At 49.8% G+C, this 26,826-nt stretch overlaps 1 protein-coding gene and 1 long non-coding RNA gene across 2 annotated transcripts; both read right to left on the bottom strand.

The window, feature by feature from the left end:
- Positions 1-7,515: 7,515 nt before the first annotated feature.
- On the bottom strand, positions 7,516-8,930 carry LOC117643465. Its single transcript, XR_004587616.1, has 3 exons — positions 8,316-8,930; positions 8,083-8,206; positions 7,516-7,914 (listed from the first exon to the last, which is right to left on the bottom strand). It is a non-coding gene; the product is annotated as an uncharacterized LOC117643465 (long non-coding RNA).
- Positions 8,931-19,865: 10,935 nt separating this feature from the next.
- Positions 19,866-25,111, bottom strand: LOC117644038 (cytochrome P450 6a2-like). Its single transcript, XM_034383225.1, has 2 exons — positions 24,281-25,111; positions 19,866-20,582 (listed from the first exon to the last, which is right to left on the bottom strand). The coding sequence occupies exons 1-2, from the start codon at positions 25,109-25,111 to the stop codon at positions 19,902-19,904; spliced, it is 1,512 nt and encodes a 503-aa protein (XP_034239116.1). The 3' UTR covers positions 19,866-19,901.
- Positions 25,112-26,826: the final 1,715 nt, after the last annotated feature.

Here is a 26,826-nt window from a genome sequence, read left to right as displayed (position 1 = left end):
ATGTTAAGTACAATTTTGTACGAGACATCACAGGTTTTTGTGCACACGAACTTTTCGTACAATTTTTGAACGAAAACCTGCACAAATTTCCCTTTTTTGTGCAAAATTTCGTACAAATTTGTACGAAAAGTTCGTGTGCACAAAAAACTGTGATGTCTCGTACAAAATTTGTACAAAAACATTTAGTGTGCAACTTCGGCTATCACGCCTACTATTGGTGACCCCACTACGCGAGTGCATTCCCCATCTTGGTGCGGCGCAACCCGTAGGATTCCGAAGCGATTCCAGCGCTAGGCCACTGCATCAATCGCAGGACGCCATAGACTGATGCCGAGAGTCGTTTTCGTCGCTCTGTCTCTCTCGCACCTGTACGGAACGGCCCATGAGTGCCAGAATGACAGATAGACGAAAAACGACTCTCGGCATCAGTCTGCAGGCCGCCAGGCGCATGGGCTTCTCCCTGCAACATGGCGTGGATGCAAAACTGCGCACCATAGGCAACAACTCAATGTTTGATGGCAAATCACAATGCCCTGCTGAAGCGGCGCCGCAGCGTGTGATGCCCAGGGCGCGGAGGTTCGAAATACAAACAAGAGGTCACACATTCTGTTTGAATACTCCTCAGAAAAATATATTTGTTGATTTTGACTCGAAAAGAAAAAAACAAAGCAAAGATGATTGAACGAAGTTGTTCAATTAATATCCCATATACCCTTGCAAAATGGAAAATATATGGGCACTATATGGACAAAATATATGGCCCAACATGTATTGACGACATATGTGGAAAAGAAAATTTTTAGCAAGATACTTTTCTGATTTAAAAAATATGTGGCAAATATATAAATTCATATATTGCTCCATATGTAGGCAATATATAGTGTGAATACACCATGGATCTGACGACTCGGAGACTTCTTTACTATTATCAAAGAATGTAACCTCGCCATGCGAGGACATCCAATCTTGATCGTACCGTGGTCGCCTAGAAGAACTTTTCGCGCTACCCCCAAAAAAGACGTTTAAAATTTCCTAACTGTTCAGTTAACTTGTTAAACAGGATTTCTCAAAATTTTTTGGAGACTTAAAAGCATAGAAAAGTACCTTGCCCTGCTCAATATTGCGTCAATATATTTACAACATAAAATTATGTTTAGAAATATAGCCGCCTTTCAACATCGAGTGCCAAGATTTTTAAAAAAAGTTACTTGAAAAGTCTGCCCTCCTCACCCTGCCCCATCCCCCGACGGGCACCGTGTCAGATATTGAAACGTACATTTCGCGAAGATAATATTTTAGGGGGGGAAAATATGCATCATATATTAACGGGCACCAAGATATACCCAGATATAAACCACGTATTGCGCAAGATAATTCGCAATATATTGAGCAAGATCAATTATATTGACAATGCATGAAACATATATGGAGTCATATATTGACACATATTTTCCATATATTTTCCTTTTTGCAAGGGTATGAAACAACGCTTTTTTTTCGAGATGACCGCGACTGCCACTGCCATGGCATGACCGCCGCGTTGCACGGCACGGAAAGGAGGTCAGTCGCGCGAAGGCCGAAGCAGCCCGTCCAGTCACTTTCCTTCAGGGGCCTGCACGGGGGAACTGTCGTTTCGACTTACTCCCTTCAATACGGGCGGCGTTCACCAACCGCCATGGCGCGCCACTGCCAAAACACACGGGGCCAGTTCGGCGAGCATTATGACAGCAGAGAAAGAAGACCAGAGAGGGCCTCGTGGAAGAGGGAGAAGGGAGGGGGGACTGCGGTGCAAGACGTGAATAATAGATGGACCGACCTGCGTCAATATCACATACGTGGCGTGACGAGCCGCCACACGCGGCCCGGCCATCCTTCATCCGGAAGGGAGGCTGCCACGGAGTGCCCCCTCCCCCTCTCCCCTCTCCCGGCGGCGGCCGGTCCAAGAGAAATTTCACGTCGTTCCGAATGAAATTGATTGACATTACTGGCGCCGATGCGAGCGCGCTGCATGCAAGCAAGAGCACGTATATAAATCGTTTAGCAGGCATCCAGACACACAATTTGAATCGCGTCGAGGGAGGGAGAGAGACAGAGAGAGAGAGAGACAGAGAGAGAGAGAGAGAGAGAGAGAGAGAGAGAGAGAGAGAGAGAGAGAGAGAGGAGAGAGAGCGAGAGAGAGAGAGAGAGAGAGAGAGAGAGAGAGAGAGAGAGAGAGAGAGAGAGGCCTCCACAGGCCGTGGACGATGCGTGCTGGCCACGGGTGAGCAGGCAGCAGGAATCTCTGTGTAATTCGCAGCAAATGAACCAAGTCGTTGACTTGAAGAGCCTCGAGAGCAGCCACCGCGCCCCGCCACCACTCCGCCAGCGCCAGACTAGACTAGTACTCATTGGCTGCATGCGAAAATTACGACAGCGATTCCGCTGTAAATGATAGGGAAGGGTCAGACTTTTCAGACTGTCACAGTTCTGCCCACAATCACTTCCCGTCCGTAAGCCACACAGAAACCACGTCTTTCAATTTGACGTGCTGACGAATCACGTACCCCTATACTGCAAGAAAATTTATTGTACTTTCAAAGTACAACAATTGTTGTACAAAGTACAATGGCACCGGTACAAGGAGCGCTGTGCAGTCCAGGCCTTGTTGTGGTTTGTACAATTTTTGTTGTACTTTCTACAATCACTGTTGTACTTTCATTGTACAGTTTTTGTTCAACATTTGTTGTACTTTTCACAATTTTTCTTGCAGTGTAGCATGCATGATGCATCGTAACTGCAAAAATATGCAAGGTTATTGATAAATTGGAAAAATACCGGAAAAGGCGCTCCAAGGCTTCGACGAGAATTGCCGCGAGCTTCGTTTTTCGAGAAGATTATTGTGTTTCACCGCTTTGCCTGCTAGAGACTAGGTAAAGACCTACGTAAAGACCTAGGTAAAATAGAGCTCACCGAAGATCGGATGACATTTTTCCTCAAAAAGCTCTGCGGGTGCTTCCGAGATTTGTTTCCTAAAAGTAGCCGTACAGAACGCGGGCGGCAGCCTAGCGCCTGCTGATCCGAGGGTAGGCAGTCCCGTTAAGCACGCGTGCCGGCGGGAAGAAGACTCACAGGCGCGCTGGCAGACAGAAAAATGTTTTACACACGCATAAAACTCAACGAAGTGTGAAAAAACTATTTTGTAATACGAAGAAGTAGTTCGTAAAAGACGGTATCTTCACGGCAAAAGTACCGCCTGGGATTCCCAGGCGCATCATGGGAAAAAGGGCCTATTTTCCAGGCACCGCCTGGGAATCCCAGGCGGTACTTTTGCCGTGTTTGCATTACGAACTACAGTACACTGGTAAAACTCAAGCGTACTTTTACGCCTTTCTTCAAGCGTAGTAGAACTACGCTCGGCTTCAAGCATAGTTCTCCATTTGGCCCCTCTCCCGCCTATCTAAATGCATGGGAGAATTTCTTCTCTACGCTTGACGTCAAGCGTAAAGTCTTCAAGCGTAGTTGTATGCTTGAATCAAGCATACAACTACGCTTCAGTTCTACCAGTGTAGGTTCATACAACAAGTAGTTTGAGCATGAGCTTGCAGAGAAAATAGTTCGAAAGGTTTTCAGAAAGCCAGTAAACGTGTCGTCCGTTCAAAGAAATTTGACATCCCAACTAAACGTCTGTGTCTCGTTCAAAAGAATCCCTTTCGAAACGAAAGTGACGAAATTCACGATCTAACGAATATAACGTCACATTCTCCGCATAACGGCGGGCCGCGACCAATCATCTTTCTCCCACTCCGCATTCCCCGCAAAAAGGTGGTGGGGGGAAAAAACTGGCCTCCTCTCGCAAACGGCCCGCCTTGGCACGCTCCCGCACACGGTGACTCGCACACCGTAAGCCTACGCCGCGCGGGCGGGGGCACTTCTTGGAAACCAAATGGCAATCCCCCTCCCATTCTTATCCCCGGCTGCTGGAAGCGTGTGGGCAGAGAGAGAGAGAGAGAGAGAGGGAGAGAGAGAGGGAGAGAGGAGAGAGAGAGAGAGAGAGAGAGAGAGAGAGAGAGAGAGAGAGAAAGAGAGAAAGAGAGAGATGAGGGAAGAGGCAGGGGAGGGGTCATGGCCCCAGATCAGGGCACGCCCCGCCAGTCAGCAAGTCAAAATACAGGTTAATGCACGCGGCGGGATGTCTCGGCTGACTCGAGCCAACGAGGCCCCCGAGATGCGTCTCTCGGCGGGCGGCGCAAGCGGCGACGCCAGTGGACTGCCTCCGCACGACGCGTCCGTCGCTCTGTCTCTCTCGCACTCACGCGGGCGCCCCGTCGGGGGTCGCGTGGGAGACGGAGCGACGCACGCCCCGCGCGGAACCGCTCCGCTGGCTCCGGAAAAGACTCCCGGCAAACCGCGCCAATGCCGACCTGGGCGAAAATATAGAATTCCAGATCCATGAATTATGGATCGGCGACTGCAGGCCGATTCCGAGAGTCGCGTTCGTCGCTCTGTCCCTCTCGCACGCATACGGCACGCCTCATGAGTGCGAGAGAGACAGAGCGACGAAAACGAATCAGGCTGCTGCGGCTGCAGGGCCGATACGGTGCCGCGGCTCGCGAGGCACCGCCAAGTCGCGAGGAGAGACACGCGGAGAGGAAAGAATAACAGTGTGACGTCGAGGCGAGTGCGTGTTCAATTAGAAAGACGGCAGAGCGGAAGTCGCGACGAGCAACAGGAAAACGCAAAGCCGCCGCCCACGCCCCGCAGAGCTTGTGTTGTCTGATCCAGGAAGCGGAAGAAGAGCAGAGGAAAAGTTTATGCCCGTGACTTCTTATCAGTCTATCGAGTTCGCATGAACTAGGAGTTCGCCGAGAGTCAACTATGGGGATCCAGAAAACTTCAATTTTTGTTCTTGTCCCTACTTCTGAACATGGGGTAGTACGTGAACTACCGAACTACGTGAAACTGAAATCTGGGGTGGCAAGATTGTGGATGCAGGGTGAAAAGTTCTACCCGTGCACTGAGAGAAAAAAGTACGGAAAAAGTACCGAACATGTCTGGTCAATAAATTTGCCTGGACCGTCCATACTTGACAACTACGGAACGTTCCGTATACTTTTTTCCCGTACCAATTAACATGGGTTCATATGGAGCAAGTACGGAACGTTCCGTACTTTTCACCGTACCTCCGTACTATATTTTTCTGTACCATTTTTTACAGTGTGCGTTACCTCGCCGCCTCGCCACGCTGCGCTACGCCTTCTTGCAGCAGTCTCGGCCGCAGCCCGGCGCCTTGTCGCAGAGGCTCCGGCCGCGGTCCGTCTCGTCCGCCGGGCCGAGGGCGCCCAGCGCGGCGGGCAGCAGCATGAGGCCGTCGAACGCCGAGGCCACCGCTCGGTTCCACAGCGAGCCGCCCGCCTGCACCAGGTCGTGCATCACCGGGACCTACAGTGCAGCGGAGCAGCAGGCTGACTCCGGGAGTCGTTTTCGTCGCTCTGTCTCTCTCGCGCCTGTGCGGCACGCCCCGTGAGTGCGAGAGAGACAGGGCGACGTCAACGACTTTCGGAATCAGTCCGCAGGGCGGAGCAGCCGCAGTGAAACAACAGAATAATGACGGTGGCTACGCAGGCGGGCCCAGCAGGCGGATGCCGAAAAACGCGCCGTCTCTCTCGCACTGATGGGGCGGCCCGCAGGAGCGCGAGAGAGACGACGCGGCGAAGCGCACGGTTTGGAACCAGCGTGGCGGCGGCCCGGGCCCAAAGGGATACGCACCGGGCAGCCACAAGGTCAATCACAGCGCAGACCCCCTGACCCCACGAGACAGCCGGGTTCATTTATTTTTTCAAGCACCCGCAGTACACTGCAAACCTAACAGTCTTCTAAGTACACACTTGCAAATGCATGCTTGCAAGTACACACTTACAAACGCATACTTAGCGCCATATAACTCCATGCGTCAAGCATGCGTTTGTAAGTGTGTACTTGCAAGCACGCATTTGTAAGTGTTCACTTAGTAGACAGTTAGGTTTGTACTGCACACACTACGTCCAATTTTGTTTGAGACGTTGTAGTAGTTTTCTGGTGCGGTGCGGACGAACTTCTTGTACGATTGGCACAACAAAAACCGCAGTTGCACATTTTCTGCCCAATTTCGTGGAAAATCAAGCACAAATTTGTACAAAATATTCATTTGTACAAAATACTGTCACGTCTCGTATGGTTGAAAACTTGTACAAAAATATTTAGTATGTAAACTGGGGGCGTTCAATCGATAAACTTGATTTAAATACCAATTCCACGAACTTTTTGTACAAAAAACTGCACAGTTTGTCACATTTTAGTGCAGCATCTCGTCCAAATTTGTACGAAAAGTTAGTGTGCACCAAAAACTGTGAGATCTCAGACAAAAACATTTTGTGTGTGATGCGTGCACTGCAGATAAATACTGTACGAGATTTGTTCACTGAAATTCGAAGGGTGAGACATCTGACCGATTTTCGTTGATACAAAAAGTATGTCCAAAAAACGGTCATACACAAATGTATGACCGAAAAACGGTGATACTTAAATGTATGACCAAAAAAGTTCAGACATCAGCGAGGCTGGCTATTGTTTAGCTTGGGGATATGAGCAGTTCTCGCGAGATGTGATAATTTCTTGTCCTCTCTCTGGTTCTTCCAACCTAAAGTCGATTTTAACCGGGTCTTTTCCTACCTTTATGTTTTTTTGACCTTGCGGACAAGGTACAACTCTCATCAAGATGAAATTTTGCCTCCTTCCACCGTTAAATTGCAAGTTTTACCCTAGAATGTAATTTCCGTGGACACTTTTTGATGTCCTACGCTCCAGATTTGGGGCTTCCCGCCTCTACTACAGCCCAAGGGAGTATGAGAAATCACTTTCGCTAAGTGCATTTTGTTCTACGCAAGTGAGGCTACGTTTTGACGTGTAGAACATATCTCTCGGGTAAAATTTGCAGACACAATATGATTCCGAAAATTGTCTTCCACAACTAAAATTCAAAAAGTCTAAAATCGGTTTTTTTGGGACGGTTTTTCTACCTTATGTGCGACCGTCCTGAAACTTTTGTCATATTGTTGGTGCATTCTTTCTACACAATTTGCAAAGTGGCGGAGTAATGTGGCACCATTAGAACGGAAAATATAAAGTTAAATAAGTTCCAAAGCGGCGAAAAAATTGGCCTAGCAAGCAATAAGTGTAATTTCCGTTCCACCCATTGCTTGCAGACCATTCAAAATTTTGATTGCGAACCAATCCTTGTGTGTTTGCCTTCCCAATGAGAACAAGGTGGTCGATTCGACGTCGATTCGATGTAGAAAGGGGGATCGAAGGGGAGGTCGAAATTTCCGTCGAATCGACGTCCCTGTGACTAAAATATCGACGCCCCGGCGACGTCGATCAGGGGTCGATGCGTCGAAATAACGTCGAAATGCGGTCTATGCTACTGTATATTGCTATATTTTTCAATTTAGAAGCCCTGTGGCTTCCGTAAAGGGTCGGGGGAAGTACAAGCATATAAAATTCAAGACATAAATTATATTTTTATTTCAAGATCAATGAGCTTTCACATATTAGCATTCTGCACCAAAAACTTAGGAAGCCAAAAGGTTTATTACGACACAACAAACTGCAGTCTCCTTGTTGGCACAGATAACAACGCTTTTAAGTTGTTTAACTATTTAAAGTAAAGAACAGTTCAATTTTACTTACATAGAACAAGAGAATTTATATGCCAATAAGGCTGACTTTCCAGACAGAAATTATCACGTCACGATGCAAAATGTCACGTAAACAGTACCTTAAAAAAACCTGTAATGAACACATTGGCCACTTAACGCTGGGTGCACTTCCATTCTTGCCTGGGAGCGTCGTACGAAGTCCTCAGCAAATGTTTTCCTCGATAATGCAAGATGAGCCCAACTGTTGGAATAGATTGAAATGAAAAAGCCGTTATCACACCAGTTGAAGTAAATTTTCTAACAAAAATTTGACACAATGTTCCATGTTTTTTACGGAACAGGAGAGGTTCTCCTGTAAATTGTTATCAACAACTTCAAAAATTTTCGTTATTTGTAAGGAAATTCTCACCTTTTAGTTCTTTCACTTGAAGTTAAACCCGGCCAACTGTTACCGAAATATAATTTTTGACTGCCTTCTGGTAACTTACGGCCGAATCTCCACCATCTTCGTGATGCAAAACATAAGATTCACCCTGTCAACAGAATTAATACTCTGTGTACATGTTAACATAACCTAAAAAGAAACTTAGTTTGACCGCACATCGGGCCCTTGACAGAATACGGTCAGTCCCGAATACTTACAAAACGTTAACAGCTCTTAAAAAAGGGGTTCTTGTTTTCAAATTCTCCTGAAACGATTCATCCAGCGCAGCACCAGCAAATTTGTTCGGCCTCTTTCTGGTAGTATTTGATTACGATCGCTTATCATACACAACAGCCAATGGTGCCAACTCCAACAACGGCCGTAAAGAGGATCCAACACATCCTTACGCGAAAATACGGGCACCGTCACTCAAACGAACTCGTCTTTACATTAAATTATTTTATTAAGGGCCTCGAGAGTACTGCAAGGTGTTTGATATATTAATAAAGTTGTATATAGGATCTTTAGATTTTCGCACGCACAGCGGTCGTGCTGCACCTTGCGCGCGCGAATTTAAACAGCTGAGCAGCTAACGTCGAATAGACGTCGAATCGACGTTAAGCACAAAATATTAAAAAATTCCATTTTTGGAATAATTTGAAAATAATTACCGTTAGTTACGAGCTAAAGGATGCCAGTGTAAGTGATTTTAATTGATTTTATTGCGTTTCCCGGGACGTCGAAAAACACTTTTCTTCTACCTCACTTTCGATTCGCCGTAACCTAGACCGTTAGACATTGATTCGACGTCGAATCGACCACCTTGTTCTCATTGGGTTGTGGACAAGTTGTTCCAGTAAAATTTTGGTTCCGGTGGCACTTCTGGTTTGGCTTGTACACCCCATTTTATGCAATAATGTAATTTCCGTGGACTGTAATTTCCGTGGACACGGTGAAACCGATGTCTGGAAATTTCCAGACATTTTTTCCCATTTCCAGACATTGTCTGGAAATGGCCGTTTTTTTCCAGACAATGTCTGGAAATGTCTACTTTTTCCAGATAATGTCTGGAAATGGTCAAATCCCAGATATATATCTGGAAAAAGAACGGCATTTCCAGACAATGTCTGGAAATAACATTTTCCAGATAATATCTGGAAATTTCCCAGATAATGTCTGGAAACAAAGGCCTTGACGCCGAGGTCCACGGATTTGCGACCTGGGGGTCCCCGATGGTGTCCTCGAGGTCCCCAGGACACGAGGAGTCCAACGCCGAGGTCGCCGACGCTCTAGGACAAGCGGTTCCGGAGATACGAGGACGTACCACAAGGAGTCCGTCAAAGCAACTTTTTAGTTGGAGGCCAAAATCATCATCGGCCTCTGGCTGCGTTCCACTTGGGTGTCCGGGACTTTTGACTTCAGCATCGTGTTAAGGTAGTGCTAGACTACCAGGAACCCGTCAGAGGTCGCCGTCGGACCACCGGTGCGCCCAGGATGCCGACGAACGTGGCTGCTGTGCCGCCACACGGTTCAACACCGTTGTCGCCACCACCCAGGTGGTCCCCGATGGTGTCCTCGAGGTCCCCAGGACACGGGGAGTCCAACGCCGAGGTCGCCGACGCTCTAGGACAAGCGGTTCCGGAGATACGTGGACGTACCACAAGGAGTCCGTCAAAGCAACTTTTTAGTTGGAGGCCAAAATCATCATCGGCCTCTGGCTGCGTTCCACTTGGGTGTCCGGGACTTTTGACTTCAGCATCGTGTTAAGGTAGTGCTAGACTAACAGGAACCCGTCAGAGGTCGCCGTCGGACCACCGGCGCGCCCAGGATGCCGACGAACGTGAGGCGCGCCGGAGCGCCGTGGCGTGCCGGGTGCCTAAACGATCGTCGCCACCGCTGCGGCCGCTGCCGCCGCGGCCGCTGCCGCCGGGTCCTCCGCACCAACCGCGAGCTTGGACGACGGAGGCCGACGCCGTTGGCACCGACGCCGCCGACGTGTACGTCGACGCCACCACGTGCTTAGTCGGCCGTTAGTGTGTTCTAACGGCCGCTTCGGCCTCTGGCTGCGTTCCACTTGGGTGTCCGGGACTTTTGACTTAAACACTGCGTTAGGGTGCACCTGGGCTACCAGTCAGGGGTCGCCGTCGGACTACCGGTGCGCCGAGGGTGCCGACGAACGTGGCGGGCAAGGTGCCTGAACGATCGTGTCGCCCCCGCCGCCGCCGTGTCCTACGTCGCGACCAACAGCTTGGACGACGGGGGCCGACGCCACCGACGTGTCTGTCAACGCCACCACGGCCAGGGCCGACGACGCTGCCGCGTGCCCGGACGGCTGATGCCGCCGGCGTGTCCTGCGTCGCCACCGTGTGCTTGGATGGCCAGAGATGACGCCGTCGGCACCGACGCGGAATGCCCTGACGGCCGACGCCGCCGCCGTGTGCTCGAACGGCCGCGCAGCCGGAGGCCAATGCCAGAGGCCAATGTGGTGGCGTCGACGTACACGTCGGCGGCGTCGGTGCCAACGGCGTCGGCCTCCGTCGTCCAAGCTCGCGGTTGGTGCGGAGGACCCGGCGGCAGCGGCCGCAGCGGTGGCGACGATCGTTTAGGCACCCGGCACGCCACGGCGCTCCGGCGTGCCTCACGTTCGTCGGCATCCTGGGCGCACCGGTGGTCCGACGGCGACCTCTGACGGGTTCCTGGTAGTCTAGCACTACCTTAACACGATGCTGAAGTCAAAAGTCCCGGACACCCAAGTGGAACGCAGCCAGAGGCCGATGATGATTTTGGCCTCCAACTAAAAAGTTGCTTTGACGGACTCCTTGTGGTACGTCCTCGTATCTCCGGAACCGCTTGTCCTAGAGCGTCGGCGACCTCGGCGTTGGACTCCTCGTGTCCTGGGGACCTCGAGGACACCATCGGGGACCCCCAGGTCGCAAATCCGTGGACCTCGGCGTCAAGGCCTTTGTTTCCAGACATTATCTGGGAAATTTCCAGATATTATCTGGAAAATGTTATTTCCAGACATTGTCTGGAAATGCCGTTCTTTTTCCAGATATATATCTGGGATTTGACCATTTCCAGACATTATCTGGAAAAAGTAGACATTTCCAGACATTGTCTGGAAAAAAACGGCCATTTCCAGACAATGTCTGGAAATGGGAAAAAATGTCTGGAAATTTCCAGACATCGGTTTCACCGTGGACAAAATGAGGTTTTCGTTGCGTTTCACGTGATTTTGGCCTCGCAAGGGGCCTCAGCTCTAAAGTATGTCGATATTTTTCTGTTTTAAACCTCTCTTATGGAGGGAATACCATCCTGGAGGGAAATGGGCATGGGGAATGGGAAGGCAAGCTGAGGAAAGTCGTGGCGTAGTTTAACACAACATCCATCAGGTTAAACCCGCCGCAAGTCACAAAATGGACCCAAACGAGCAGCGAGCCGACGTTTTGCAAGAGTCTAAGCTTTCGACTCCACTTATCAGATTGGTCAAACACTGTATTTTCTGGACAACCAAGCGGTTTTATGCTGCTTTGTTCGGCGCGGCCGGCATACTGCCTTGACAGTTGTGACTGCGAGTCAGTGAAACCGTTCAGCGTTGATTATTCAGATCGGAAAGCTTAATGTCTTGCGAAAAATAGGCTCGCTGTATTTTGGGATCTAGCTGACCATTTAAGACTTGCGGTGGACTTAACCTGACCGATATGTTAAGCAACATGACATTTTTCCTAAGCTTTCCGTTCGAATGCAAAGACCCAGTTTATCGAATAAATTGCAGCAATCTGTTCCTCAAACTCAAAAAGAAATCTTTCCAAATAGGTTAGTAAACGTGGGTGCCAGATATGCTTCCAGGAGGGCTAAATAGACCGCACCGCGAGCGGGCCGCTGTCTCGACCCGCCGATCAACTTTTCCTCAACTGATCGCACCCATTATTTAATATTTTCCGAACATAGACACGCAGGAACTGATCAAGAGAAACTTTCCTCCGTTGTCCACTCTAGGGCCCATCATTTGCCAAGTGTGAGAGGTACCGCCTGGGAGGTAAACACTATGCAACCGTGGTCAGAAGAAAATGAATTCACAGTTGTTCCCGAGACAAGGGAATTAAGCCGGGAGAGGTGGACACCGGACCCAGTCCTGCTCAAAGAGGCTGTACTAGGGTGCCCCCCCATGGGGGGGGACACCTCGTCACATACTGGTCACACTACGAGTGGGACCTTGTAGCCGCACGAGGTTCTTCTCCGCCAGTATAACGTGGCACCCCAGTAAGGACGGCCGTGTCCCGTTTGGCAGTGCACGCGGGCATGTGTCGGGCCCGAAACGGCATACGATCAAATTGTGGTCTGGCCCGAAATTTTATTGTGAGGTACGCAACATGGAACCAGAATGCACAGATGTGCAGGGAGCTGCCTAAACTGCTAGGCGTTTGCGTTCGTATCGCACCTATTCTAAGGGCCCATTAAAATGTAATTTCCGTGGACAGTTTCTGAGGCTGTGTAATTTCCGTGGACGGCAAAAAAATTAAAATTGCGATATTTCCTATATTATTGGGGTGATAGCTCGCCCCGATGAATCCATGATCCCTAGTGATGTTCTTAACAAGATAAATGCAAAAAAACCGGTTTCAATTGAACTTTTTTTCAAAAAGTTTCAGGGCCCAAAATTAACCATTTCGCGAGAACTGCTCATATATCAGCCTTTACCTGTGATACACTATAAAGTATGACCGTTTTTCGGTCATATATCGAAGTATGACCTTTTTTCGGTCTTACATTTCAGTATGACCCTTTTTCGGTCGTACACAGTAAGACCGTTATAGGGGTCAAAAGTCTGACCTTTCTATTTTCAGTGTATACTCACTTCCGGCAGCTGTCCGGGCGGCACATCGAGGCGCCAGTCCACCGCTTCCGCCAGGCGCAGGGCTCCTCTGCCGAAGAGGCGCGCCGTGCCGTCGTGGCCGCCCCACAGGCCCTGCTCGTTGGAGTAGGCCACCAGGCCGGCCACCGCCGCGGCGCGCAGCATCAGCCCCAACAAGTGCATCAGCCTGCCCATCGCCGTGAGCGGGGCCTCCGCCGCGGGGCACGGGCACGGCGGCGGCGGGCAGAGGCGGCGCATGTCGCGGGGGGCGCAGACGCGCACAGGCTGGGCTGCGGACCAACAGGTCATACCTGGCTGGTACACTACAAACTTAACTGTCTACTAAGTGCACACTTACAAATGCATGCCTGCAAATACACACTACAAACGCATGCTTGACGCGTGGAGTTATACGGCGTCAAGCATGCGTTTGTAAGTGTGTACTTGCGGGCATGCATTTGTAAGAGTGCACGTAGTAGACAGATAGGTTTGCAGTGTACACACTGGGTCCAATTTTGTACGAGACATCACAGTTTTTAAACGCACATGAACTTTTCGTACCAGTTTTGTTCGAAAAACACTGCAGAGATTTCCCCAGGTACATTTTCCCCGCGTACAAATTGGTACGAAAAGTAGTTCATGTGCACAAAATACTGTGATGAGTCTTAGAAAATTTGCGCCTTGTAACCAACCAACCATGGCTTGGCTCAGCGCACTACGCGACCGCACGTCTCAGCTGGACGGTGCACGCCAGGGCGTGGCCGGCGGGGCGTACGCCAGGGCGTGGCGCGCTAAGGTCAGAGCCTTCCTTTCCAGGACGTCCTTTGCAAATCAGTCCGTTTGCCGGGGCCAAGCAGAGTCGGCTCACTCCGAACACTGCTGCCGTCAGTCACTCGGTCTCTCTCCCACCACTGTGAGGCGCTCGGCGAGCGCGAGAGAGACGGCGGCGGAAGCCTTGTTCGCACCCGACCGGCAGGGCGGCGCATTCGAGCCTCGACTTGTGTTCCTGACCTTTTCTTTCCAATCCTAAATGTTAGCGCGACCGGCCAAGCGGCGCCACTCGTTATTCCCATCACCTCGTGCGAGGCCTGGCCAAGGGCCTGGCAGAGCACAGTGGGCCAGAAGCCGGTGGAGGCGGCCAAAACTCTAGACGCGTTTTGAGCTCCAGAGCCGCTAAATTGGACTCGAACCGAACGTGTGACCCCACCAATGGATTCCTCGTTCCGAGAGCAATCCATTAGTGGGGTCACACGTTCGATTCGAGTCCTGTTTAGCGACTCTGGAGCTCAAAACGCGTCTGGAGTTTTGGCCGCCTCCACCGGCCTTCTGGCCCACTGTGCCTGGCCGGCTTCCCGCCGTGCACGTCAGGCGCACTTAGAAAGTTGTTTAGTAAGGAGTCTGTACATGGGTGAAAATCCTCTATATTATGGTGATGTAGCTTACTTAGAGAAGCTCCAGACAAAAAAAAACCACTTGGTCGGCGACATCCTAGGAGCGGGCGCTTGTGGTGTTTTGTCGGTTCCTTGTATGTATACGAACTGCCGAAAAGACACTTGGACGAAATCCGACACCCCCTGTGGCTTTGGTACAGGTCTAAACACCCCAAAAACAGCTGTTTTCGAGGGTTTGGGACAAGATGGGTTCTCGCAAACCGAGATCCAAAAAAGTACCCAAATGGGTCTTAGATACTCAAAAAAATGCGCTCTTTCGAATGCCGTGTCGAACGAGGCTCTACGACGTCGGGTTTGGATGCTACGGGCTCTCAAAGTTGCTCAATTTCACTATTTTTACTGAAGATTTGGGCATATCAGGGCCGTTTGAAGTAGACCATCGGCGATTTCGCTCCTCTTTGTCTCAAATGGTGCCTACCCATGGGTAAACACCCCCACAAAATTTCAGCCATGTCAGGCAATTATTAGAGGAACTGTGAACAATTTAAGTTTTGGGTCATTTTACCACTGGGCTTAGGTGGTTTTGGGTCCAGAAAAAAATAACTTTTTTAGCTATCTACTTTTGATCAGCACCTCTTGAAACGCCTTTTTAACATGGTGCCTCAAAACTTTTTTTCGAGGACAAACTTGTCTTTTTCTTCAAGTTATGTTCCAATCACAGCTAGAAAAAGACAAGTTTGTCCTCGAAAAAAAGTTTTGAGGCACCATGTTAAAAAGGCGTTTCAAGAGGTGCTGATCAAAAGTAGATAGCTAAAAAAGTTATTTTTTTCTGGACCCAAAACCACCTAAGCCCAGTGGTAAAATGAACCAAAACTTAAATTGTTCACAGTTCCTCTAATAATTGCCTGAAATTTTGTGGGGGTGTTTACCTATGGGTAGGCACCATTTGAGACAAAGAGGAGCGAAATCGCCGATGGTCTACTTCAAACGGCCCTGATATGCCCAAATCTTCAGTAAAAATAGTGAAATTGAGCAACTTTGAGAGCCCGTAGCATCCAAACCCGACGTCGTAGAGCCTCGTTCGACACGGCATTCGAAAGAGCGCATTTTTTTGAGTATCTGAGACCCATTTGGGTACTTTTTTGGATCTCGGTTTGCGAGAACCCATCTAGTCCCAAACCCTCGAAAACAGCTGTTTTTGGGGTGTTTAGACCCGTACCAAAGCCACAGGGGGTGTCGGATTTCGTCCAAGTGTCTTTTCGGCAGTTCGTATACATACAATGAACCGATAAAACACCACAAGCGCCCGCTCCTAGGATGTCGCCGACCAAGTGTTTTTTTTTGTCTGGAGCTTCTCTTAATAACATATGGTTGACAATTCACTGACATGAGATGAACTGAATTTTGTAAAGGTCCTGAGTTGACACAGTTCTAGGCACTAATCTGCATGCCTTAATTTACGGGAAAGGTTTGACCTTGAGACTTGAAATTATACACCTCGTTAAAACTTCTAAAGGGTTTTTCTGATTCTTTTAACAAACAGATTTTCGTAAAGAACTTGACATAACATTTAATAAACGCACAAAAATATTGGGTTAAAAAGATTCGAGAGAGATCGAACCTTCCAACAAGTGGGCATCCAGGCCATTGTGATTTCAGTGATGAACGCAGGGGGACAGGATTGTGACGACGTCACACTGCAGAAAATAACCACAACAAAAGTACACAAATTTCTGGCAAATTTTTTATCAGAAATTTAGTGTACTTTTTAAGTACAACAATTGTTGTACAAAGTACAACGGAACCGGCATGACGAGTGCTGGGCAGTCCAGGGCTCGTTGTGGTTTGTACAATTCTCGTTGTACTTTCTACAATCCCGAGGGGGCAAAAACTCGGGATTTTCGTGTACACATGATTCGGAAGACGCAATGATTGCGCATGGTTTTAATTGATTTCATGGCTGATTTTGCCTTATTTCGCGACGCACCAGGGTGATATTGAGCGTGGTTGCGTGTGATTGTGTTCGGAAAGGAATGATTTCGGACTGATTTGGCCTGGTTTCGTGTGATTCTGCCCAATTTCGGTCGATTTTAGTGATTTTGGATTGCTTGATTTCGCGTGATTCTCAATGATTCGCGTGTGATTTCGGGGGCCGTGTACACATGATTGCGCGAGTTTTTGCCCCCTCGTACAATCCCTATTGTACTTTTATTGTACAGTTTTTGTTGCACTTTTGTTGTACTATTCACACTTTTACTTGCAGTGCACATTACGTAATACCGTAAAGCCGCCGCCGCTACATCTATTTAAGTTGTGGACCTTGCACCGAGGCAGACGGCTAAAGTCACTGCAGACCGCCTCACTCCCGGCATTGCGTTTGTCCAGGTCCTGCCTCCGGGGACTCCCCCCGCCCCACCCCTTTCCTTCCCCGACGCACACACACACACACACACACACACACACAACCTCTCCCGGGTCAGCCTGTTGGTCCTCCATGTCAAATTTGATCTGCGGATGTGTACCGTACCCGTGTCCGAGATTTGCCATAATTGCCCCTGGGGGGTGCCGGGCCCGGCCGGGCTGGCCAGTGGCCGCCAGTGGCCGAGGAGCGCGGCTGGCCGGGCTTGCTGCACGGCGCTGCAGCCCCTCCCTGCGGAGCTCGTTGAAGCTACACGCTCCGGCGCACAGACCCTTAGGGCCGGAGTGGCGTGGCGTGGCCGTCTTGAGGAGACGAAAGGGCAGGGGGGGTGGTGTCCTCGACTCGGTCTGCACCCCTTGTCGGTGGTTGGGGTGCGGGGCATTCATAGCCTTCTGTGGTAATGGTTGCAAGTTGTGCCAGACGGAAATAGGCCGCGCGGTGTGTAACTGCAAGTGTAATGCCCCGTGCAATCACGGTCGCGCTAAAGAGGCATTGTTTGGAAATTGTTGATGCGGTTGCTCGCTTGCAGCCGGAACAACGCCGAAATTGAGGGTCTGCTCGGAAGTCAAAGAACGTCGGAGAGTTTTTTAGGGGTTCCGACGAAGGAGGACCCCTATTGCCCGGGACGGCTCAGATTTTTTCTTCCGCCGACGCAAATCTAAAAATGGTTCCCGCCAAATTACTCCTTATCATAAAAAAATGAAGAATTCCTGAAAATTTTGAAAATTTATCGTAAGAATTTAACGTAAACGACAAAAACATAAATTTGCAACAATGAAGCACCCTTATCCCTTCACATTTTCCAGAAACGTTTCAAAGACAAAATGTGCTACTCCCCAAAACTAAACCTCCTGCCTCATCAAAGTGACAAGAAATCGTCTGTGTTCTGAGAAAATGGTTAAAACATGAAAAAAAGTCTCCATGGCAACGACACGGTGTCATCGTACCAACTGTCAAAATTTAAAGTCGCCGATAAAAAGAAATCAAAACGCCGTGAAATTCGAAAATGCCAATGCTAACGCATTGCACGGTGTCTCGACATTGGAACATCTTTGAAGTCTGTCAGTAAAAAGTCCGTAGCAAAAAAGACGCAATAAATGAATCGTCGGGGGTTGGCAACAATTTTCTCGGCGTCTGCGCCCTTTCGAAAATCGCGAGGCTGAAAAAACGAGTAGTCGCGCATTGAAACTGCCCCTCCATTGTTGCTGAGGTTGAATTGTTTGGCTTGCTTTTAAAGGTTGCGGTTCTCTTGTGATGTTTTCCTCAATTCTGTAACCAGCACGACGTTGGTTTGACGAACTTAATAAACTCGGGAGAGGTGGTTTCGGAACGCGGATGACTTTCGTTTGACGAACATGAGCACTGTAAATCGCGAGATCGCGAGATGGACTGAGATGGTCATTGTGTTAACTGAATCAGGTTTGGGGATGTAAAAATGCCGGTAGGATTCAAAGTTACGTAAATAACGGTAAAATTAACGTAATTAACGTTTAGACGACAGACTTCAAATTCATTTCCACAACCGGAACACCGTGCAATGCGTTAGCATTGGAATTTTTTTTTTTTTTTGAGAGTTTGGTTGGCAAAGTATTGAAATAATATTGTCCTCACCGAGGACTGCTCCGTGCTCTTTTGACCATGAATATTGCCATGTGTGTGAATGTTCAAGCCTACAAAATGATAACATAAATTGGGGACAATATTTCCATGTTGTGCTCAAGTTCTCATAAAATTGTATTTAATTTTATGTTCAACTTTTAACATGATTTACACCGCGCAAATATGAAATACTTGTGTTCAAAAAGACTACAAACATTTAGTGTGCAATCAACCCTTTTCCCCCTCCCCTGTCCCCTTGCACCTCCGAATCACAACGCTAGTCCTGCAGGTATTGATACAGATTTCTGGTCAAGTGCTTTATCAGTCCGGTCACGCCATCTGCTGAGCGATAAGAACACCGAGAGGCGCTCTTCGTGCAATGTGCACTATACACTAGGATGAAGTCACGTGACTGCGAGCTGGTGCAACATTTTTGAAATAGTTTCATCATGTGTGGAAATATTTGACCCGTTTCATTTTTTAGAAAAAGGAACGGGAGGGCACATGCATGTTTCTGCGTGACAGTGTGCAATTTGCCTCGAAAGGCTGGTAGCAGGAAAAAATAATATTGTAGGTCAGCGCCGCCGCCAGTTGGTACCGAGCAGCATGTTTACGATTTCCCACGGAAGGGCCGTTGTGTCGATGTAAATGATTTTCATCTGATTATTTACGAATTAATGCTTTCTGTTAGGGGGCGATTGATCAGACATAAGAAGGGTGCACTATAAAAAATCACAAAAGTTACTTATAAAACTTTCATGTACGAAACACAAACACACGTACACACCAATGAAAATGGCCTAAGTTCAAAAAAATATTTGAACGTCAAAAATTCATAGTCTAACATCTAAACCAAAACTGTTTCAACGAAAGTCACATCACATTCATTCACTAACAGCGTATGCCTGGTGCAAATAATGTAATGACAAGTTGAACTTGCGCGAGGCACGTCCTGCTAATTAGTGTTGACTCGGTTATAAAACACGTGCGAAATGTTTCTGAACCCGTGTAAATCTTGTCAGAATGTCAGAAACCTGTCTGAAAACCTGATCAAAATTCGCGCACCTCTGAAAGCTGAAAACATCTCCTGACATTCTGTAACACTCATACCATCAATATCAGAGTAAGTTTACAGAATTTCAGCTTTCAGAGGTGCGCGAATTTTGATCAGGATTTCGGACATGTTTCTGACATTCTGACAAAATTTACACGAGTGTGTACAGCTCTGAACGTGATGTTACACAATATTAAACCTGTGTACTCTAGAAACTCGAGAAAGTGCATGGCATGCTGCACCTAGGAGTCAACCACAAAGCACGCTTCACCCAAGAGAGTGCTTGTAAGCATGCTCTTCCTTGGAGTGTGCTTGCCATGCATGCTTCAGGTAAGAGTGTGCTTGCAAGCACTCTCTTCGGTGAAGCGTGCTTTGTGGTTGACTCCTAGGTGCAGCATGCCATGCACTCTCTTGAGTTTCTAGAGTATGCACTAACTCGTGCCAGTCTTTCGTACGAAATTCTACAAATGCGCATAGTTTTGACCGTCACTTCCGGTTTTGAATGAGCATGGGGAAGCCGTTGACGGGTCTCGGGAAGAAGGCCTTGGGGTCCAGGGCGGGCTCCACCTCGAACTTGGGGCCGCGCGAGAACTCGAAGTCGCGCAGCAGGGTGGCGAGGGCCAGCTTGAGCTCCAGCATGGCGAAGCGCTCGGCGACGCACATGCGCGGGCCCTCGCCGAAGGGGATGAAGGCGTACGGGTGGCGCTGGTCCCTGGCCTCGGCCGTGTGGCGGTCGGGGTCGAAGCGCTCGGGGTCGGGGAACAGCGCGGGGTCCCGGTGCATGGTGGCGGACATGATGGTGACGGCGACGCCCTCCTCCACCACCACGCCGCCCACCGTGGCTGTCGCGTTGCACTTGCGGAACACGGAGCCGACGGGCGCCCACAGGCGCAGCCCCTCCAGCAGCACGCGCTCCACCAGCTCCATGTCCTTGAGGGCCTCGTAGGAGAGCTGGCCGCCGTGCTCGCGGACCACGTCGCGCACCTCGTCGGCCACGCGCTGCTGCAGCTCGGCGTCCTGCGCCAGCTGGTGCAGGCAGAAGGACACCGTGTTGGCCACGTTGGCCAGCCCCGCCACGAAGAAGATGAAGGCCTGCGCCGCCATGACGCCGGGGGTCATGGCAATGTGGTTGTCCGGGTCCGACAGCCCCAGACCCTGGTCCCGCACCTGGGTAAAATTCAAGGGGATTGACACGACCTGAACCTCATGTCGTCAGAACTTGATGAAAGTTGGCTCAAATGTTACCCCCATAGGGGTAAGTAAGCCCACAAAATTTGAACCCTCTAGCTCAACTAACATGGGCGCAGTGAGCAATCTAATTTTCGCCTGAAATTCATTTTCACCTTTTTCAGCAAAATGCACATTTTTGGAAAAGTCGTCGCGCTGGCCGCCCCGACGGCCTTTCCTCCGCCTGATCGACGTTCCTAGACTCAAAATTGTCTGGGGAATTCGAATCTGGCGTCGGTTTTCCGATAGCGTTCCGATAAAAATCCAAAAATGGCACTTTTTTACGGAAATTTAGTTATTTTAGGGGTTCACGCGACAGGCCGTATCCACTAGCCCCCAATCCAAACATGCCCGTTTCAACTTTTTTTCAGTTAAGGGACACCATAAGCTTAATTTTAAGATGGGCCCCGATATTGTGTATGGGTCTCGTTTAGGAGCTAGCCCTATGCCCAACTTTTGACTTTTCCCCTAAAACTTGTTTTTCTATGAAACCTTTAAAAAGGCATGGCCTCCTCAAAAAACGTCCTAGGCGGCAAATAAAGTAGTCTAACGGACGCAGAATTTCCCGAGGATCACGATGCTGCACGTGCATATGAGTTTTGGGGCCTCAAACACAGTCAAAACTACAAAAAACAACAAATTTATTTTAAAATGCCACAAAATGATGAACGGCAATTACGACCCTTTTCCCCGTCGCAAGGCCGCTTTCCCGTTGTCTACTCGGACTCCTTGGAGTTTCCACTTTGAGAATAAGCAGGAAAGGGTCAGCAGCCCACACTGGAAACTGCGGATTTCCCCATAAGGGCGAGGCACCGCGCCGCCCAGGTGGGCAACCAGTTTGACGCACCTCTTGGCCACAGGCAGTGGAGGTCGCGCGCGCCGCCCGGGTAGGCAACGGCATTTGGTCTTTGGACCTTCCTTTAGGATGCTATTATTACGGAGTGCGATTATTCACCTTAGTTTGGGTGCAGTATTGTCTCAAAGTTGATCAAAACCGACTTTAATGGCATTTTTGACCGTTTTGATCAACTTTGAGACAAGACTGCTCCCACTAAGGCGCATAATCGCACTCCGTAACAAAGGCATGCTAAAGGAAGGTCTAAAGACCAAATGCCCGTTGAGAAAGTATTAAGGCCCGCCTCGGATCAGACGCAGAGGCTGCTTAAAGTCGGCCCAAAACATGATTTTTCTAAGGCTTTTTTGACCGTTTTGAATAACTTTGAGATAACACTGCTCCCAAACTAAGGCATATAATCGCACTCCGTAACAAAGGCATGCTAAAGGAGGGGTCCCGTGGGGTTGCGAAATTTTTCCTGCTCTTCAAACCGACAAGCGTATGCTCTAACTTAAGCATGCCTGCAAGCACGCTCTAGCTAGCGCCTGCCTGCCAAGCGTGCACACTGTGGCAAAAAGGTACGGAAAATTCTGTTAATTTTTTTGCCAGGATTCTACGTAGCCCTCTTTTCAATATTCTCCGTAGGCTCTTACAGTATTCTCCGTAGGACCGCACAGTCTTCTCCGTAGGGCATGGAAGACTGTATAGTCCTACGGAGAATACTGTAAGGTCCTACAGAGAATACTGTGCGGTCCTACAGAAAATACTGTAAGAGCCTACGGAGAATACTGACAAGGGGGCTACGGAGAATCACCACAAGCTGTTTACAGAATTTTCCGTAGCTTTTAGCCACAGTGCACTTACTAGTGCATACATGCTATGTACACGCTAACTGAAGCATGCATCTAGTGCATAATGGATAGGGAGTTTCCTGCATCAGAAAGCGTGTACATGGCATGTATGCACTAGTAAGTGCATGCTTGGCAGGCATGCGGTAGCTAGAGCGTGCTTGCAGGCATGCTCTAGTAGGAGCATACAATGTACGCTCTTCGATTTGTAGAGTAGGGGTCGCGGAAATATTTGGCTACAAATTTGGAGTCGCGAGCCGAAAAAGGTTGAGAACCCCTGTTTTAGAGGCAATGTAGGAAAATGAAAAAAAATCGTTCACAAAGGTGTTCAAATTTGTTCCAATTCCTTGGATGAGGCCGGATTCACGTTAAGAGACATCGAAGTCTGTGGAAACGTCACTTGGTGCGACTGTTTATTATAGTTTGCATGTAGTTTTTTTAAAAAATGTTCAATTTGAACACATTGAACGTTTCTGGCCAAACGGTCCGAAAAAATCCAAAAGACTTCGTACAGAATCGTTTCTTATACCTTTGAGAGCGTCTCTGTCAAGTACATCACTGCATCACTGAATGTGCGACTTTTTTGGCTAGCGCGGCCACAGGGCCGGGCCAGGCGGGCCCGCGCTTGCGCCGAGAGCCGCCGCGCGCGCTGTGAAAATTGTGAAAATAAAATTCTAACTTTGTCGGCCTAAAAGTCAAAAGTATTTCATCTACGCTAAATCTGAAGGCAGTTTTAGATTCCTTGTTATATTTTACGTTGGATAGAATTCTTCGCGTGTTGAAATCGGTCCACTGGAAACGAAGCTACGTCAAAAACGGACGAACGGCAATTTCCTGGAATTTCCTTGAAAAATAGCCGATTACTGGAATCCTAGGGGACGAATCAATTGTAACTATCAAATTGTATCTATCAAATTGTAACTATACGTCCATACTACAACTGTGCAAAAGCTCAATATCTGGTCATGACGTACAGCTTTTTTCCGTGAGGCCCACCGCCTATGCCTACCCGGGCGGCGCGCGCGACCTCCACTGCCTGTGGCCAAGAGGTGCGTCAAACTGGTTGCCCACCTGGGCGGCGCGGTGCCTCGCCCTTATGGGGAAATCCGCAGTTTCCAGTGTGGGCTGCTGGCCCTTTCCTGCTTATTCTCAAAGTGGAAACTCCAAGGAGTCCGAGTAGGCAACGGGAAAGCGGCCTTGCGACGGGGAAAAGGGTCGTAATTGCCGTTCATCATTTTGTGGCATTTAACATAAATTTGTTGTTTTTTGTAGTTTTGACTGTGTTTGAGGCCCCCAAAAATCAAATGCAGGTGCACCATCGTGATCCTCGGAAATTCTGCGTCCGTTAGACTACTTTATTTGCCGCCTAGGACGTTTTTTGAGGAGGCCATGCCTTTTTAAAGGTTTCATAGAAAAACAAGTTTTAGGGAAAAAGTCAAAAGTTGGGCATAGGGCTAGCTCCTAAACGAGACCCATACACAATATCGGGGCCCATCTTAAAATTAAGCTTATGGTGTCCCTTAACTGAAAAAAAGTTGAAACGGGCCTGTTTGGATTGGGGGCTAGTGGATACGGCCTGTCGCGTGAACCCCTAAAATAACTAAATTTCCGTAAAAAAGTGCCATTTTTGGATTTTTATCGGAACGCTATCGGAAAACCGACGCCAGATTCGGATTCCCCAGACAATTTTGAGTCTGGGAACGTCGATCAGGCGGAGGAAAGGCCGTCGGGGCGGCCAGCGCGACGACTTTTCCAAAAATGTGCATTTTGCTGAAAAAGGTGAAAATGAATTTCAGGCGAAAATTAGATTGCTCACTGCGCCCATGTTAGTTGAGCTAGAGGGTTCAAATTTTGTGGGCTTACTTACCCCTATGGGGGTAACATTTGAGCCAACTTTCATCAAGTTCTGACGACATGAGGTTCAGGTCGTGTCAATCCCCTTGAATTTTACCCACCTGCATCAGCAGGTGCACGAAGTCGTTGCGGACCACGGCGTTGCTCTCGCGGTGCTCCACCGTCTCGCGCATCAGGTCCATGAAGAAGCGGTGCGTCTCGCTGTACAGCAGCTTGAAGGGCAGCAGCACGCCCAGCCTGGGGTGCACGGCCTCCAGAATGAAGCGCAGCCCTTGCAGCGTGGTGGAGCGGAACAGGCCGCGGCTCATGGCGAGGAACTCGGCGTCCTCGTCGGCCAGGCAGTTGCAGTTGATGCCGAAGGCCACCGAGCCGATGACGTCGGTGGCGAAGCGGCTCAGCAGCGCCTGCACGTCCACCTCGCTGCCGGGGGGCTTGGCCTCGCCCGCCACCGCGGCGCTCAGCTGGTCGCCGATGTCGCGCATCAGCGGGAACATGAGCTTGAGCTTGCCGGCGGTGAAGGCGGGTGACAGGCAGGTCCGCAGGTTGCGCCACTTGGCACCGTTCAGGTTGAACAGGTGCTGGCTGAGCGCGTCGCTCTCCGAGCTGGGCAGCCCGCGGTCGTGGAAGCTGGAGAAGTCCTTGCAGAGGATCTGCTTGACCATCTCGGGGTCGAACACCAGCAGCATGGGCTGCCCCCACATGTACATGCCGCAGTAGCCCGCATCGCGGTGCTGCGCGGCCAGGTCGTGGAAGTGGTCCATGAAGCTCTTGCGGCCCAGCAGGAGGGGCGCCATGTGCCCGACGAAGGGCAGGCGGCCGGACGGCGTGGGGACTCCGCGGCGCCGCCAGTAGCCGTGCCGGTACCGCGACCAGAGGAAGGCCGCCGCCAGCACGGCCAGGGCCGCCGTCAACAGGGTCGCCGCCTCGACCATCTCGGGCTGCAGGACAGTGAGGCCCGCGCGTGCAGCAGCGCCGAACTGGCCGCGGCTTGCACCGAGGCCGACGCTCTGCCCTGGCCACATGCTCACTCCTCTCTCTCTCTCTCTCTCTCTCTCTCTCTCTCTCTCTCTCTCTCTCTCTCTCTCTCTCTCTCCTCTCTCCTCTCTCTCTCCTCTCTCTCTCTCTCTCTCTCTCTCTCTCTCTCCCTCTCTCCCTCTCTCTCTCTCTCTCTCTCTCTCTCTCTCTCTCTCTCACACACACACACACATAACCACCACAATCAGTCGTGTGGGTACTGGTGGGGTACAAAAGATACCAACCCCACCCTATCTGTTTGATTACGGAAGAGTTAATTAAGTAGGTAATTTTCGGCATTTTGTCCAACATTTTTGCGTTTGTACATTTGTTCAAGAGTGCAAAATTTTCATACATTTAAAACGTAACATTTTTTTTGTCGGAAGTTCACACGCTGAAAACCTTTACATAGTATTTTGAGCAAATGTAAGGTACCAACTATTTAGTTTTTATACGAAGAAATAGTTAAGAAGTTTTTTCTTTTTAAGCTAATGTATGCTCTAAATACTTTGTTGTGTGACAAGCTTCTTTTCTCTGTAAGGCCTCTAAGTTAGGAAGGTTTACAGGGTGTATAAAGGCTGTCGTGTTTAAACCAAAAACCACACCTTGCTTGTGGCGCCGAGCAGAAGGTTTTAAGGGTGCATAAAGACTGTCGTGTTTAAACCAAAAACCACACCTTGCTTGTGGCGCCGAGCAGTATTGCAATGCAACTTTACCACTCTGGCCTCCCTCCCTCACAAACGTTTCTGGATCCGCCACTGACAGAAGTGGGTGTGAACCCTCTCCCTATGCTTGTTGCCGCAGGGGGTGACTATTCACACGCCGTGCACACACACTGCAAATAAGAGGGCCGCCCACGTGTTGTCGGGGCGCAACAACTATTTGCACGGCGCTGTCGATCCATCACAGTGGGCTGACGCGGAGGCTGACGCGCGGAGTGGCGGGCCATTCGATTTTGGGTGTCATCCCCGCGCAGCGCGCCGCGACCGCGCGGCGCGTCAACAGTGTTATGGAAATGGACGGAGGCGGGGACGGAGGCAAAGTGATAAATCACCGAAATCGGGGAAAACAAACTTCTCTCCAAGTTTAGTGTGGACGCGGCAGGGAAGCAGGCGGACTCCAAAGAGGTGTAAATAAGACTTATGAGGGAGAAGAGAGGACCCTTCAGAACTGCGCGGGAAGGCAGCTTTGTCTTCGGACCGGGAAAGGAATGAACATATGTGGAGCGGATATTGAATAGAAACGAATAAAAAGGGGGCGGCAGTTCCTGCAGGTGAAGTGGTCAAGGCAACTTTTTTCCTGCCATTCCTAGACATAAATACCGGGGAAATCTGTCTCTTCCTGCTCAGTGGCTTCCTCCCGCTGACGGCACGGCACGGCACGGCGTGCACGCAAACCGCCCCGACCAGGCAAAATAAAAATTGCAAAAAAACTACAGCGGGGGAAAAAATGTAAAGGCATGCAGACTGGCCGCGGGGCTCGGCTTTTTGCAGTCGCTGGCTTGACAAAGTGCCCCTCGGGGAGCCGGCGGGGCAGGCCGGGCGGATGGGTACAGCCGCGGCGCGCCCTGCCACGCCTTGCCACGCCCCGCCACGCCTCACCCGCCTCACCACGCCCCGCCACGCCTCACCCG

The sequence above is a fragment of the Thrips palmi genome, unplaced genomic scaffold (genome assembly GCF_012932325.1).
Source record: "Thrips palmi isolate BJ-2018 unplaced genomic scaffold, TpBJ-2018v1 HiC_scaffold_17, whole genome shotgun sequence".
NCBI classification, from domain to species: domain Eukaryota; kingdom Metazoa; phylum Arthropoda; class Insecta; order Thysanoptera; family Thripidae; genus Thrips; species Thrips palmi.
This window is presented reverse-complemented; position numbering and strand designations above follow the sequence as displayed.